Here is a 15,291-nt window from a genome sequence, read left to right on the forward strand (position 1 = left end):
ATTGGACGCCTCTACTGTGGGACTGGTCACTGGTGGTAGAATCGGGGCGAGTCCTTGTGTGGCTTTTGTGGCTAGACGCTATTAAAAGGGAGGATAGTGGCTCAGGGAAGTGAGGGGAGTCTCCGGAACTGGACTGCAGGCACTGCTCCATTGATGCTGGCACACCTGTCACAGGTAAGCCTGCCCTAGGTATTGTGGTCAGCTTGCTCAGATCACGGGTGGTGGTTGGCTTATAGTGCAGAAGTCCCTAGGAACCCCAGTTGTGGGCCAGGGGTCCCACTGTGCTAGGGCTGTACGAACACAAAACCAAAAGCCAGTCGCTGTCCCGGAGAGCTGGCAGTCTAAGTAAATGGTACAACTTTGTCATGGTGTGACACAAGCCTCGCGACCTCCCAAGTTAGGAACGCGTGGATAGCGACGGTCCCCCTGTGAGTTAAGACTCGGGGGTATGGCCCTGGACTGGCCGTCAGAGATCCTGGCTCTGTCACTAACTCACTGAATGACGCTGGGCAAGAGACTTAATCTCTCTGTGCTCCGTTCCCAGCGTGGGGATACCAGCACTTAATTTCTGCTCCGTCGGTTTGGTCTTTTTCCACTGTGATCTCCTCGGGGCAAGGACAGTCTGTCTGTAGATGGATGAACAGCACCTAGCGCCATGGGACCCCCCATCTCAGTTGGGGCCTCTCGGCACTACCAAGATAACAGGCAGCCACGTTTGCCTATCCATGGGGATACCGTAGCGGGATGCTACAAATGACCCATGTTAAGTGGGTGGATGCAGCGTTTCAGGAAACAAGCCAGCGAGAACCACTCGAAAGCTCCCGTTAGTTCTTGCGCACAGAAACCAATGTGGTGCGGGGATTAAGGACAGGCTGAGCCACGACTGCAGCTCTTGCTTGGTGACCTGCTTTCTTTCGGGGTTGTCCTGGGAGCTCAAAGTGTAATCGACCAGCTGGTCTGTCCTTGCAGCATGCTGCTTTCCCGACAACAAAACCGGTTTGGTCTTGGCTGCCTCGCCACACTCTTTACAACACCCCGCCTCTGCTTCGCTCCTGACTGCTGTGTGGAGTGGGAGGGCTTGAAGGTTCGCTCCGCTCTTCGCACCTGCAAAACCCTGCTGACCTGCTCAAGCAGCCACTCAAAATACCCATGTGGGGGTCCTGATCCGCCTGCCTTGCTCCTGGAGTTGAACTGCTACAGGGCCGCCGGGAGGTGGGAAGTGCTTTTGGGGAGGGGAAGGCACTGATCTGCAGGGCAATTTTTTTTTTTCCATGGGTGCTCCAGCCCCCGAGCACCTGCGTAGTTAGTCCCTTGGAGCCTCAGATGTAGGGCGTGAATCAGGCAAGGTCATGGGGAGATGGGAAGGGGTGGACTCTCCTTTCCACCGTCTAATAGGGAGCAAAATGTATTGTGTGCCCCAAGCCCTCTGCAGGTTCAGCGCATCGACACATGCATGTGCTATGGAGAAGGCATGGGAGGCTGGTGGCTTAGGGGGATGGCAGCCAATTAACCCTCCCAGTAACCTTCTGATGTAGGAGAGTCACATCCTCATGGGGAAACTGAGGCATGGCGTCTCCGTGGCAATGCCAAGGATAGAACCCAGGAGTTCTGTCTCCTCGTCTCTATCCACTGGGCAGTGCTGTCTCTTGGTGCACCATAGCTAACAGGTGTTAGCAGGCGCCCGCCTGTCTCCTCTTGCTTCTGTTTCAAGAGACGCGGCCTGTACCAGCCCCGCAGCCTCTCTCCTCCCACCCCAGCTTCCCTGTTGCCATTCAGGACAGAAGTCACCCAATCAGCGCTCCATCAGCGGGATGAATTAGGGCTCCCCAGCGCTGGGGTTTTCATCCAATTACCGACAGTAACAGATGTGATGTTGTCGAGCTGCCGGCTCCCTTCCCCCTCCCCCAGCCGGCTCCAGCAGGAGCCTTCGTCAGCGGAGGAATACACTCCTTCTGGAGCCCTCGCTGCAGTGCCGGCTAATTAGACCAAATGGCGGGCTGTCTCTCTCCCGGGGGGAGCAGGGCTGTGTGTGTTTTGCAGGCGCGGTGCTTTCTTATCAGCCCTGCCATAGATTCTGCTCTGTGCAGTTTTTTTAAAATGCTAACAAGGGCACTAGCTGGAAGAGGACAACGCTCCTCTTCTTCTGTCTTTAATCTACAAAGTTCCTTTGCCGTGGTAACATCCTTCCCTCCTGTCCCCGTGGAGTCTGTGTCGCTTTTGTGATGTCCTCTGACTTCAGACACTTGCCCGAATCTCACTGGGGTCCCAGGAGCTGAGGACCTTCCAGTCTCTTTCCGCGGAGCCTTAAACTTTCCAGATCCCTCACCAAATTCAGACTAAGTCCTCCGGTTCTCCCCCCTCCACCTTGCTCTGCCAGCGGCAAATCATCACTCAGATCTGCACCAGCTCCTTCCCTAAGCGGATCGTAGTCGGTGCCAATTGGGAGGTGGCCTCGGTCCCTTCTGGGAAAAAATCCAGTCTGGTCTTTGCTTGGCACTGCGCACTGGTGCCAAGACAAGTCCCCGGCTCCGTGGATGTGCTTGGAACGTGGAGGCGGGGAGGGTGTGTCTGGGGGGCTCTCTGTACCCACTCGCTCCCCTGTGGGGCTACAAGAGGAAATGGAGAGAATCCCAGCTGGCAGTGCCCAAATCCTTGCTGGGCTTCTCTGCCATGGAAGGCGCCAAAGGGACAGGTTGTAGTTTGCTTCAGTATCCCCCATCCTCAAAGGGCAAAAAGCTTGTACCCCAGCATTGGTTGCACTGCAGCAAGCTTCCTGCAAGGGTTCCCATGCTGGACCAGTGCCGATCCCAGTGAATCTGTGCCAGGACTGTGCGTGCCTGGATACCTATCAAATCCCTGCGCCGAGGGATTCATTAGGGTGGCGATCATCGGCAAAGGCCTTGACTTCTCCACCCTTTGCCACCTGTTTTATTCCCTCCCATCCCTCACTCTCCTGGCATCTCCTTCCACCACCTGATCCATGGCCCTTACGGCCCCCTCCCCGCTCCATCTAGGAGAGCGACTTCTCCAGCCCATTCCTAGCAGATTGGCTGGGCCTTTGAATGAATAAATGACGTCAGTCAATTAAAACAAAACAAAGCTAGAAAAGCCCCCATGAGAGACTAACTGGGGTGCTCATTAAAGGGCTACATGCCATCAGAAAAGGCTGTAGTCATGGGAGATGGGGTGTCCGGAGGCAGGTGCCCTCATCCGTGTGCCCTTGAAGAGCAGCGGGGTTGCCAACCTCCAGGATTGAAAGTTGGTCATGTGTTAAAACCTCCAGGAATACGTCCAACCAAAATTGGCAAGCCTAAACAGCAGTTGCTTGTCTGGAGCTCTGAGCAAAAGCTTGATGGATGTGCCAAGTGGTCGGCTTTGCCAAGACCATCCATCAGTCTCCGATGCACTGGCTGGAGCAATCTGTTGTGGGCCTCCAGCCCCCTTTACCTGTCCTGCTGCATGTCGTCCGTGTCCAGTTCTTGGCTTCTTAGGCCCTTTGTGGAAGCTCGGGAATAGGTGAGCCCTGTCCTAGCAACTGGAGCCATGTTGTGATGGCTGCCCAAATTCATCCATGTGCCCACTGGAAACAGCAAGGGGCAGGAGGGGGAGGTATAGTTCAGTGTCTCGGGATGGGCCAGCTGAGGGGCAAATCTTGCCTGCATGCCCCACGGTTCCACTCTAGGAATCTTCCCATGTGCTTCACCTGGGGAAGGGCAGGTGGCCTGCCCGTTACCGCCCTCCCTCGAGGGTTTGCTGTGTTCTGGGCTCGTAGGAGCCGTGCTGGCAGAGGCTCCTGTGGAGATCCACCCAACCAGCAACTCCCTCAACCGCATCCCTCGCCAGCCCCCACCACTGACTCTTTGGGCTGGGCTGCCCTCCGCCATCCTTGCAGGCCCTGCGGTGTTGCCATAACCTGCCCTTGCCGGGCTATATATTGTGTATGGGGACCCTATGCACCAGTCCCTGCCTCCAGGCACTGGGGGGAATTGATCCCTGCAAGTGATGGATGCTTTGACTTCGCCCAAACCGCAGCACATTTAGGGTCAGGGCAACAAAAATGATTAGGGGACTGGAGCACATGACTTATGAGGAGAGGCTGAGGGAACTGGGATTGTTTAGTCTGCGGAAGAGAAGAATGAGGGGGGATTTGATAGCTGCTTTCAACTACCTGAAAGGGGGTTCCAGAGAGGATGGCTCTAGACTGTTCTCAGTGGTAGCAGATGACAGAACAGGGAGTAATGGTCTCAAATTGCAGTGGGGGAGGTTTAGGTTGGATATTAGGAAAAACTTTTTCACTAGGAGGGTGGTGAAACACTGGAATGCGTTACCTAGGGAGGTGGTGGAATCTCCTTCCTTAGAGGTTTTTAAGACCCGGCTTACAAAGCCCTGGCTGGGATGATTTAGTTGGGGCTTGGTCCTGCTTTGAGCAGCGGGTGGGACTAGATACCTCCTGAGGTCCCTCCCAACCCTGAGATTCTATGATTCTACGTCTAAACACTCCCCTGAGTGTGCCCTGTGTGTGTCTCACCTGCTGCGTTTTGCTGCCAAAAACAAGGGCTTGCTGCACTTAGAGCTGTAGTGTCAGCACAGCTATGGGAGAGCGAGCCGGGGCTTTGTTCTGACTTACCTATCATCAGTTCTGGGCTTCTCTCCGTGCGGTTAAAAGGGAGAAAAGATGCATCTCTCTGTCTGCATGCGTGCTTACAGATCCCAGGCGGACCGTGGGGCAGAGGAAGTAGGAAAAGTCCCATGTTTGCCTTAGTAAATGGAGTCCGTTTGCTCTGATAGTTGCGGAGGGAATCAAGATGTGAAAAAGAATTTGGGTCTCTAGCTCCCCACTCGCTCCGAGAACGATTGTGGGTTTTGCAAAGGCAAAACAGCCTAGTGGTCAGAGCAGGGAACCGGGAGCCAAACAAAACTTGTCTGGTTTGTGCCACGGGAGTTCATCTGAAACTCGGCCTCTGAGGCTGATCTATCTGCGTTTGCCTACCCCCGCCCAAGATATCGATCTGTGGTTTGAGAGCGCTCCAGAGCTCAGCTGTAACTTGGTTCCATAATGGAACCTTCAGACAGGACGCCTGGCTCCATTCCTGGCTTGGCCACGAGCCCGCTGCCTGACCTTGAGCGGATCGCTTTGGGTGAGACTTAAAGAAAGCCCACCTGATTGATCCTGACCTGTGATCCCGAGTCGCATAGGTGCTGCTGAAAAACCTACCCTGGGCCTGCCTGTGATTCTCTTGCCCCATCTGTTAATAAGGCTACTTACCTGCCTGACAGGGGAGCGAACGCACTCCTTTCCAAAAGGCTGTGATCTTAACACACGGTGGCGTCCGATTCCACACTGAAGCTGGGTTGCTAGGATCCGGGTCGGGTTTCGAGATCGTGCGTGAGGGCTGTGTGCCGGAGAGTGGTTGTTCTCTGTCTTCCTTCCACTTCCCCAATGCAATTTCTGTTGAATTGAGATCTCTCTAAATATCCCATGCTCCTGTCGAGAAGCTGGAAAACCAGACTTCAAAACAGTGTCTCTAAAAATGGCTCTTCAAAGTCCCATGCGGCCAGAGCAGGAGGGGAAGAATCGAGCATTTGATGTCTCTGCGGGCCAGTGAAAAGTCCAGGCTTGTGTGCAAACCATAGATTGCTCTGCCAGGAGGCTCAGGGGAGTGGGGTTGCTGGTGGATCGCAGGGCCAGAGGGCATCTTCTCTACCTTGATGGCTCATGATTATGCAGCCGCGCCGCTGTGGTTTGGGAAGCATCTGATCAAATTCCACCTCTCAGCATGTTCGGGTGCAGACGGGCAGTGGAGGGGCCAGTGGGGGGAGAGCATTTCAAATCCGATGGTTGGCTCTTGCATTTATCTTCTTGCTCATATGATGATTCCCAGCAAAGCGCTGTCCAGGCCTCAGCTGATGATGTCATGTCTGTCTTCCAGCTTGGAGCCGTGGTGCACAATCCTGTCCAGTCCTCGCTGCTGGGCTTCTCTGCTGTGAGCACCTCCCTCCCGCAGGGGTATCTGTGGGTGAGTATGGGCTGAGCTGGCCTGCGTGGGGAACGGTTCCTGAAAGCCGAAGGCTAGAGCCTCCTGCTAATCCCAGTCTGGGCTCGCCCTCGAGGGCCCAAATCAGCTCAGGCTTGAGATGCTCAGATATCCCGGTGATATCTACTGGTGCTGTTGGCGAGTGTCAGATGGGAAGGAGATTGGCAGCAAGGGGGTGGGCAGCGAAGTGTCAGAGCCCCAGTTATGCTTGGGCCTGAGGTTTTGGTTCCTTGCATGGAAATCCGATGTTCAAGCAGGGCAGTGCGTAAACTACCCAAAGTAATTGCAGTAATTAACTCCTGGATGCTGCCTAGTGGGTCTGTGGCATGGGGTAGAGGCCCCCCCGCTCCACCCTCCAACGCTCCTTTAGGGAGATCCTGTGCACCTTCTAGAGCTTGCAGGCCAGGAGGGGCCGTTCTGATTAGCCTGACGCCCACAGCCCCTGGCCAGAGAGCCTGACCCAGCGTGTCCTGCATCAGGCCCAGTAACCTCCGAGACCTGGGAGGAGCTGCCATGGGCATAGTCCAAGTAGCTTGTCCATCCCAGTCTCCACCCTATGGCAAAGCCGGGGCTGAAAATGGGGCACTATATTGTTAGCAGTGGTGAGGAAGGGGTCGGGGGTGGGGGAATATTCCAGCCTGCAGGGGCTGAAGTTAAAAGCCCCTCTGGGTGGCTTCCTGCATCCCCACAGGTTGGAGGAGGCCAGGAAGGCGCAGGAGGCCAGGTGGAGATCTTCTCACTCAACCGCTCGGTGCCCCGCACGGTAAAGTCCTTCCCGGTGGCCTCCCAGGTGCTCTGCATGGAGTACATTCCTGAGAAGAGCAAGGAGGAGCAAGAGGAGGGGAAAGCGGAGGATTCGAGAGCTGCAGCTGACCAGCCCTCCGCTCCACATCCCACCATCTGTCTGGGGCTGCAGGATGGCAGGTGAGGTTTGGGCAGGGGGCACCATCTCCCGAGAGTGGGGGCTCGGCTTCGCTAGCACTACGCTCTAGCAGCGCTGCTGGCTGTCCACCTGGCTGGCTCTTCCGTTGTTCTCCGTCTTTGGCCTTCCTCCTCCTCTGCAGCCCAGTAGAATTCTGAGGACAGCCAGTGTCTCCCCCTGCAAATCTCAAGTCTTACGTCCCCCTCACCCACCTCCACTCCTGGAGCAATGGGCAGGGCTGGGCGTTGAGCTTCTCCACCCCTAAGGGAGTCACCGATTTTTAAGGCTGCTCTTTTCCAAATTCTTCCGGCCCCCTCCAGCCTGGACAGTGGAAGGCAGAGGCCAGGCCCTGGACAGGATCTGCAAATCAGATCAGGTAGAACCCCCCCACCCCTCATCTATCCCCCCTAGCCCTTCCTGCACCTCGTGGTCTTGTCTCCACTTGATGCCAGAGGGATTCAGACTCTTCTGCCCAAGCAGGTAAAAATAGTCTCCATTAGGAGCCGGTGGTTGTCAGCTTTGGGCCTTTGCAGCAGCAGGACATCTGCCACCAGCCAGGAGCCTGCAAGGACCAAGCTCTGGGCACCCACGATTTTCCCAGGCTGCGCTTCGTCTGTCTGTGGAAATCCTGGCAGCGTGTGTGTTGATTTGCCCACTGCTGTCACTTAGCTCCGTTACTACAGGCAACTGCCAACCGGTGAACCTAACCTGATCACACCCACTTGTCCCTAGGGTGGAGCCCTGAGTTTGGCATTGCAGACACCAGCCATGCACGTCATCAGTCCAAGAGCTCCACGTTCAGACAGAGCTGTGGGAGCCGTAGCTTCCTCCCTGGCTGGGATGTCTCCCTCCTGGGCTCCATCCCAGAGGGAATACATGTTCTGGGTTAAATCGTATGCATGGAGGAGCTGGGCCGTACCTTCCTCTGTCCGGGAGCAAATGAGTGGAGCAGAAACGCTGAGAAATCAGCCTCGGGTGGCAAGTTCAGAACCTGCCTTGTGCAGGTGGATCGGCTGGACATGCTCCCGCTAACCGCTCTGTGCGGGGGACTCCCGGTGCAGTCGGCGGCTGGCAGGACTGGACTTTGCACAGGTGCTCACCATTGTTACTCTGGCCTTTCCCACTCCTTCCCCCTCTCTCCAGCATCCTGGTGTACGGCAGCGTCGACACGGGGACCCAGTGCTTGCTGACCTGCAGCCCTGGGCGGCAGCCTGTCCTCTGCCTGAAGCATAGCCCCGAGTACCTGTTTGCCGGACTGCAGAACGGCACCGTAGCTGCTTACGCCAGAAACAACGGTGAGTGTGGGAGTGGCGCACGGGGAGGCGGGCGCTTTGCTTTTGACGTGTCCTCCCCAGGGATCTGGAATGAGGCTGGGGAGGCAGGAATGGTCTCCCAGCAGCAGGTCCGGTATCTTCGTCTCGCCGTTGCCCTGGCTGCAGTAGGGTCGGTACTTAACCCTTTGCACTGGAGCATGGCCCATAGATCCATGCCTGGAGCACGGGTGTAACATGCCCAGTGCTAGCTGGGAGGGGTGGAATTGGATCTTCTTAACAGCTGCCATGCCCAGACTCTGGCCAGTGGCCCGCAGAGTAACACGGCATGTCAGAAGGGAAGGATGGGTCAGTGGCATAGGTTAGCCCCTAGGCTGTGGGAGCCCTGGATTCAATTCCTTGCTGTGCCACAGACTTTCTCTGTGACCTTGGCCAAGTAACTTAACCTCTCTGTGCATCATTTCCCCCATCTCTAAAACAGGAATGATAGCTGTGCCCTGCCTGCCTGTGGGGCACTCCGCTCCTGCAGTACTGAAGGCCATAGATGTACCAAAGATAGATGATGTGATACGAAAGGGTCCCATATACAACAATAGTTAGCAATATATCCAGGGTGCTGATTGGATTTACTGGCCTGCAGTTTTCAGTCAGTTATTGTCATTCTCTTGGCCATTCAGACACAGTAATTGTGGCCTGCATGCATGTTCCAGTGGTCCTAGGATTGCCCTAAGTCTCTGAGGGTGTCGTCACAAGCAGACAATACTTAACTGACCTAACGGAGGGACAGGCTTGTCCGAACCTTCCCTGGACCCTGTAGGGAAAGTTGGTCCAAGTTTATTGCCAAGTGATTTTTAAAACTTTCCCACGATTGCGAATAAATATATATATATGAGAGAGAGAGATGCTAATTGGCTGTTCAGAATGCAATCGCTGGAATTCAGGATTCATAACAGCTGCAGAAATAAAATCCTATTTGAGAATTATAGACTAATTTCCTATTGATGGGCTGTCACTTCTCTCTGGCATAAAAGACACTGGTTTTCTCCAAATGGCTTTTAAACTTCCTTGCTCTAACTTCTAGGTGGACAATGGACATTTGTTCCCAGCCGTTCAATCCAATGAGCCTTTCTTGGTCTGCCAAGCTAGACAAGTGTTTGCCAAAGTGACACATCTGTCAGGATCACTTTTTTTCTTGGCCAATTGCTCCCTTTTCCAGAAATGTCCATTTACCCGAATAAATCAAATCCAACCAAGGACTGATACTGACGATGTACATGGCTGCTGAGGGCCAAGGCAAAGCCATAAATGCCATTCGGGTTCTCAAAATAGGGCTAAAATGGTTTGTCTGTGCTGACCATCATCTTGGTCACCATCAGGGCTTGAACCTGGGACCGTCAGAGCCCAGAGCGTGCGCCCCTGCATCTTGAGCTAAAGAACTAAGCACCTGTGCTGATAATCAGCAATAGACTCATAGCCTCGGTGGATCAGGCATAGGGGAAGATGCCTGAATGGCAGGTTGTGCCGAGATTTTGTGCTGTGGATGACTTCTCCCTCTGGGTTGGACGTTGGGTGTCAGGTGTTATGTAATGGCGTGGGGTGGTGAATGCTCGCTCCTCCGGCCCAGGGGTCTCTGCTTTGCTCCCTCTCCTGGTGCTGCATTAAGCAGCTGGCATGGCTGTGTCATCGCGGCCCGTTCGGGGTTATACGCGGGGGGGTGTCCACGGGGCAGTGTGTTGGTTTTTTTAAATGAGTTTTTGATAAGGCATTTATGGGTTTTAATTAAAGAGGGAGAGGCGCAAGAAAGCCATCTCCCAGGCAGGCGGGAGTGTGTGGGAATGTAAATAAGTGCACATATCTGCAGGGTTCACGCAGCACGGAGCTCTTGTTCTGTTGGTTAAATACGGTCGGGAACCCAGCTCCCTGCACTGCACAGAGCAAAAACCGTTTTCAGCTCCGTCTCTGCGTATCGGTCCTCTCCTCCGCTCTGTGACATCTCCGCTTCCTCCCTGCCTCTCCCCTGCTGCTGGGCTTTGCTTCTCTTGGGGATCTGGCTCCCTGGGACTCGCACGACTTTAAAGATCTGCTATGCTGTGCCCCCTTCACTTCTGTTTCTAGTGCAAGGGGTTACCCTGAATAGCTGAAGGCTGGTGGAGAGTGGCTGAGAGGGTGGAGTGGGTGGAGGGCCAGGAATGAATTTCTTGGCTTGTGCTTTCTTGGCTGGCTTCTGCTCCGAGTTGCTCTTGGTATCTGCCCAGGCTTGTGGTGAAAGGGGCAGCAGACTGGTATGGCACCTGCATGGAGCACTTGGCATTGGTTTGCAGGGGTTCCAGTGAAGATGTCTCTGGAATTCTGGGCACAGCTGTTCAGCCTGGCTTCTGGAGGCGGCATGGGCCTGTCTACTCGTGTTTTTGGCATCCGTTCAGGTGCACCTGTTGCTGGTGTCTGGGAGGTATCCAGCACGGAGGCCAGGTGCTGGGGTTCCAAGGCGTGGTGTTCCAGGGAGGGGGCCCGTGTTCCATTCTCTCTGAGGTGCAGGATCTTTAGAGGCTGCAGGCTGGGTGTTTTCTGGAATACGCACAGAGTTCTCAGGGCTGGTGGTTTGCAAAATCATCTCTTTTCGACTTTCTAAAGGGAGCAGATTCCCTCTGGAAGCCTTTCAGGGATAGCAAACAAAAGCCCCCACAATGTCGTTCATTACAGATTCATCTCTCTGGCTCCCACTGCTCTTTAATGTTCTGCTGAAGCCATGGGAAATCTTGGCAGGACAAATCTGTGTCCATGAAAAGCGCAGTGACGGCGGACCAAGGCCAGTCAGCCCTACCCGGGGTCTGTCACCGGGTCTCCCATGTCCGTGAAGGATCTGCAAGGAGGAAACTTGAGGTCTCCATCCCATTGTCCTGGCTCAGCCATATAAACCACGGAGCCACCAATGTGGTGCCATTAGGTCCCTCCGGATGTGGGTGGCTCCCATCCCGTTTAGCCTGCGCTGAGGGCCCGGTCCTGTGAGGTGCTGAGCACCTTCAACTAGTCTAGCAGCCAGAGATAAAGGTGCTTGATGTGTCAAAATGGGGGGGGGGGGGGGGTGTTTAGACCCCAGGCTGGCAGCTGGATTCAGACATTGCCCTCAGCTGTTGCACAGCCAACAGCTGGTGGGGAGCTGCTCTGCATCACTTCACATGGGCCCCACTTCCAGAGACAGAGCCCGGCTTGTCTCGTTGCTTGAAGGGGCTTGACTAGATGAGGATCCCGGATTCCAGTCTCCAGGAGCCCTCTGGGGCATCTGCCTATGCCATAAGCGCTAGTGTGGTCGCTGGTGTGCAGAGAGCCTGGATGTCCTGGTGCCATGGCTGTGGTGTGCAGAGGTCAGTCACAAGCGCACCTTGGTGCACCCCACGTGGAAGGGGATTTCTCCTTGGCACCCGAGGAAGAATCCCGTGTCTGCGGGAATCCCGAGGGTCCTGATTGCAAGGCGTGGTATGGATGGAAACTGGGTGGTTCTGATATCTGGGGAGAAGCGCCATCTTCACTGTGAGGGTGCAGTCTCCACTCTGTTCCGTCGCCGGGTGCCCCCTTTCACCCAGCTCTCTGCCTGCTTGCTCAGCCAAAGAGCAAGGGATTCACAAGGCCCCTGCTGCAGCTCTTCCGGTTAGTGTGAGCCTCAATTATTCATGCACTGCTTTTTTCTGGGATGCTGTTAAAGTTGGATCCACTCAGTTGCCCCCTGCCTCTCAGCAGAGGTGAGCCGCGTGTCAGGCGGTTGAGCCCAGCGAGACTTCATTCCTGCTGGGATTTCCATGGCTAAATTCAGCTCCTGACTTCTGGAATTACTGACTCTCCCTCCCACTCCTAGTGTAGGGACCAAGGCGCTGAGGGAAGGTTGGGCAGTGGGAATGAAGCAGAGCTGCATCCATGTGCCTACGAAGCGTCCCATTCCCCCTATAGGGGCAGGCCCACTTTGAGGAGAACAGTTTACTGCTGCTGCTAGGGGATGGAGCTACTCCTGTGGCTCAAGTGTTGAAGTCGGTGGTTTGGGACTGAATGCCGGATGTTCTCTCACCAACGCCAGCTCACAGCGGGGGGTCACTACATACGCCTGGGGCTGGCTGGGCCACCAGGCGGGAGCCTCTAGAGGTGATGGCCCACGAGGAACTCTGACCTGGCCGTGGATGGGGTTACCGAGGCTTTCCATGAGGCAATGACTGCTGCGTGTGTTGCCTTATGCTAGTGTTCAGGCTGCATCTGGAGCCTCTGAAGATTAGAGAGTTGGGGGGCCGGGGGGAGCTGCTTTCCGTCCTACATCTGGTTTTCACACGTGGTCAGTGAGACCTCATGTAGCAGCGGTGCTGGAGGGAAGGCGCTGGATCTCGATGGCTGGTTGGCACATAGGACTGGCAGGGGGCTGAGAAGCCCAAAGGCATTATGGGAGGCATGGGGGAGGATGATGCTGTGTGGAGCGAGACCCATATTCACCGTGTTAGGCAATACCCCCCATGTTACCACTAGAGGGCAGGAAAGAGCCGAAATGAACCTGCAGGTCTGTGCAGAGACGTTCTTAATGCACCCGGGTCCCTCTGCCCCTCCACGAACTGAACAAAGCCGCTGTGTCCCCTGAAAGGGGCCAGGGTCTCATGGCAGCAGCGGCCCAGTCCGTGGACAGAGCCGTGCTTGGGCGGGCGTTTGAGAGGAAGGCAGGGCACGTGTCGAACAGCACAGGGTCTGAATCCACCAGCTCCCTGGACAGAGATTAAAGCAGCAGGGCCGTAGGGAAAGGCGCATGTGAGGGAACGGGCTGCACTAACCTAGTAGTTACAAAGAGGGAGGCTAGTTCCTGAGCTGCAGTACGATCCCGGATGGTGGGTCTCTGCTGATCCCTGTCCTCTGGCTTTACCGTGGAGCTCGGCAGTCCAGCCTTCCCAAGGCTTCGGGACCCGGCCACGGGCCGAAGGCGGGCATGCAATCCGGGACGCCGGTGTACATGCAGCATGAGCCGACAGTCCTCGATCCCTCTTCTGCTCAAAGGAGCTCTGCTAAGGGCCTGGGCTCGGAAGAGTAACCCCTGGGCGTCACCAAAGGTTCCCTCTCAGCCCTCTGATTTTGGAAGTCTCTTGCTGTGGCGCTAGGTGCGGGCTCCCAATGGTGGAGTGCGGCAGGGTGGGGAATGTTTCTTTTCCAGTTGAGCTAAAGGGGCTTTGCCTTTGCCAGTGCTGGAGGTGGCACGTGTCAGGGGCTTGGGGTCCTAGTGAGACCAGTAAGGCTGCCTGGAAAGCCAGAGAAATCAGGGATGAGGGGGGTAAGAGCTACTCTGGGTTGAGTGTCCGCGGAATGGCTCTCTCCTCGGGCCGGGCACCCCAATGCTCTTGTTGATAGCAGCTGGTGAATGTTAGGGGATCCCTTCCTCTCCCAGCTGGTGTGTTCCCATCAGCGTCTCCTCTGTGAGCTGTATGGGAAACGTGTGGTGTCATGCTTGTGACAATACGTCACTGCGCTGTTACTCGACACATGCCATGGATGCTTTCTGCGCTGCTCTTTCTGAGCAGAGGTGATGCAGAATCCGGTTGGTGAATGCGATGCCTTCAGGAAGCTGCTAAGTTTCTTTCTGTTCCATTTCCCCCATTCCTCCTCCTTGATCAGAAGGGCAGAAATTAGCAACGCATCTGTTTACCCTCCCTTCCTCTTGCTTGGCGGGATGCCAGCATCTCCAGCTTTTGCTCCCTAAAAAGCTATTTGTAGTTTCTTCCAGGGCTGCACCTCAGAGCCCAGGAGTCTCTGGGCCAGATCCCCAGCTGGCACAAATCGGTGTAGTGCCCCTGAAGTCAGTAGAGCTGTGCCAATCTATGCCATCTCTGGGTCTTCCAAACCCAGGAAATGGACAAGGTGGATGACCAGGTTGCTTTCAGTCCTTATTTTCAGTTCTTCTGCAGAGATTTTTGGTGTGAAGCACCTGCTGAGGGCTGGGGAAATAATTCAAGAAGAAATATTTCCATAAATTCTCTTGCAGATTCTTAGGCCAAAAGTAACAGGTCTGTTGTTCCTTCAAATGAAATCGCTCATTTTCTGGAACAGCTGATGTTAAGTGAGTATTGCAGAAGGGCTCAGAGAGCTCCAAAGACCATCTGAGATTTGAAAAACAGGCCTTACGGGGAAAGACTTAAATAGATTAAGATCATTATCTTATCAAAGAGAAGGCTAAGGGATGACTTGCTTATAAACTACAGGTACCAGGGAAAAGAGATCTGACTTTAGGAAGCTCTTTCATGTAGCCGATCAAGGCATAACAAGATCCAATAGTTTGCAGTTAAAAAAAAAAAATCACTTTGGGAATAAGATGCTAATTTTTAAGTGAGGACAATTAGCCATTGAAACAGCTTAGCAAGTGGTGGTGGTGAATTCATCACTGTAAAGCTTTAAATCCAAATTGGATGTCTTTTGAAAAGATGTTCTGTAGTTCAGCCACAAATTAATCGGCTCTGGAGTGTCACTTCAATAGCAGGAAAAAATTTCCTTCGCGGGAGGAATTACAGGGTGAAATTCTGTGACCTGTGCTATCTTGAGAAAGGAAGACTGGGGCGGGAGAGGACACCTGATAATAGTCTTCAGGGCTATGTTCAGGGCTGTTCTAAAGAGGATGGTGATTGATTGTTCTCCGTGTCCACTGAAGGTGGGACAAACAGTAATGGGCTTAGTTGGCAGTGAGAGAGATTTAGGTGAGATGTCAGGAAAAACTTTCCAATTATAAGAATAGTTAAGCTCTGGAATAGGTTTCCAAGGGAGGTTTTTAAGAACCGGTTGGACAAACGCCTGTCAGGGCTGGTCTACGTTTATTTGGTTCTTGGCCTTTCCTCAGCAAAGGGGGCTGGCCTCTGGAGGTACCTTTCAATCCTACATTTCTATGAGATTCTGGGCAGGCCTGGGCTATGAATGCCGGATGCTGATAGTGATTCCTTCCAGGCAGGAAAAGCTGTGAACCTTTGCAGAAGTGACTGTATGAGGAACCTGACTAGAAGCGAAGCGTATCCAGTCAGGGAATGAACCATACGACGTGACCTGGGTCTAATCAAAATGG

The 15,291-nt window shown here is 54.5% G+C and overlaps 1 protein-coding gene across 9 annotated transcripts in view; it reads left to right on the top strand.

Annotated features, from left to right (window-relative positions):
* The window catches only part of ARHGEF10L (Rho guanine nucleotide exchange factor 10 like), a 186,700-nt gene that overhangs the window by 135,978 nt on the left and 35,431 nt on the right, over positions 1-15,291 (top strand). For all 9 annotated transcript variants that reach the window (XM_043531746.1, XM_043531742.1, XM_037881154.2 and 6 more), the window contains 3 exons: positions 5,931-6,017; positions 6,727-6,959; positions 8,101-8,252. In XM_043531746.1, the coding sequence (XP_043387681.1) occupies positions 5,931-6,017; positions 6,727-6,959; positions 8,101-8,252 (472 nt within the window). The remainder of the gene's footprint in view (positions 1-5,930; positions 6,018-6,726; positions 6,960-8,100; positions 8,253-15,291) is intronic.

Source organism: Chelonia mydas, chromosome 18, assembly GCF_015237465.2.
Source record: "Chelonia mydas isolate rCheMyd1 chromosome 18, rCheMyd1.pri.v2, whole genome shotgun sequence".
NCBI classification, from domain to species: Eukaryota; Metazoa; Chordata; order Testudines; family Cheloniidae; genus Chelonia; species Chelonia mydas.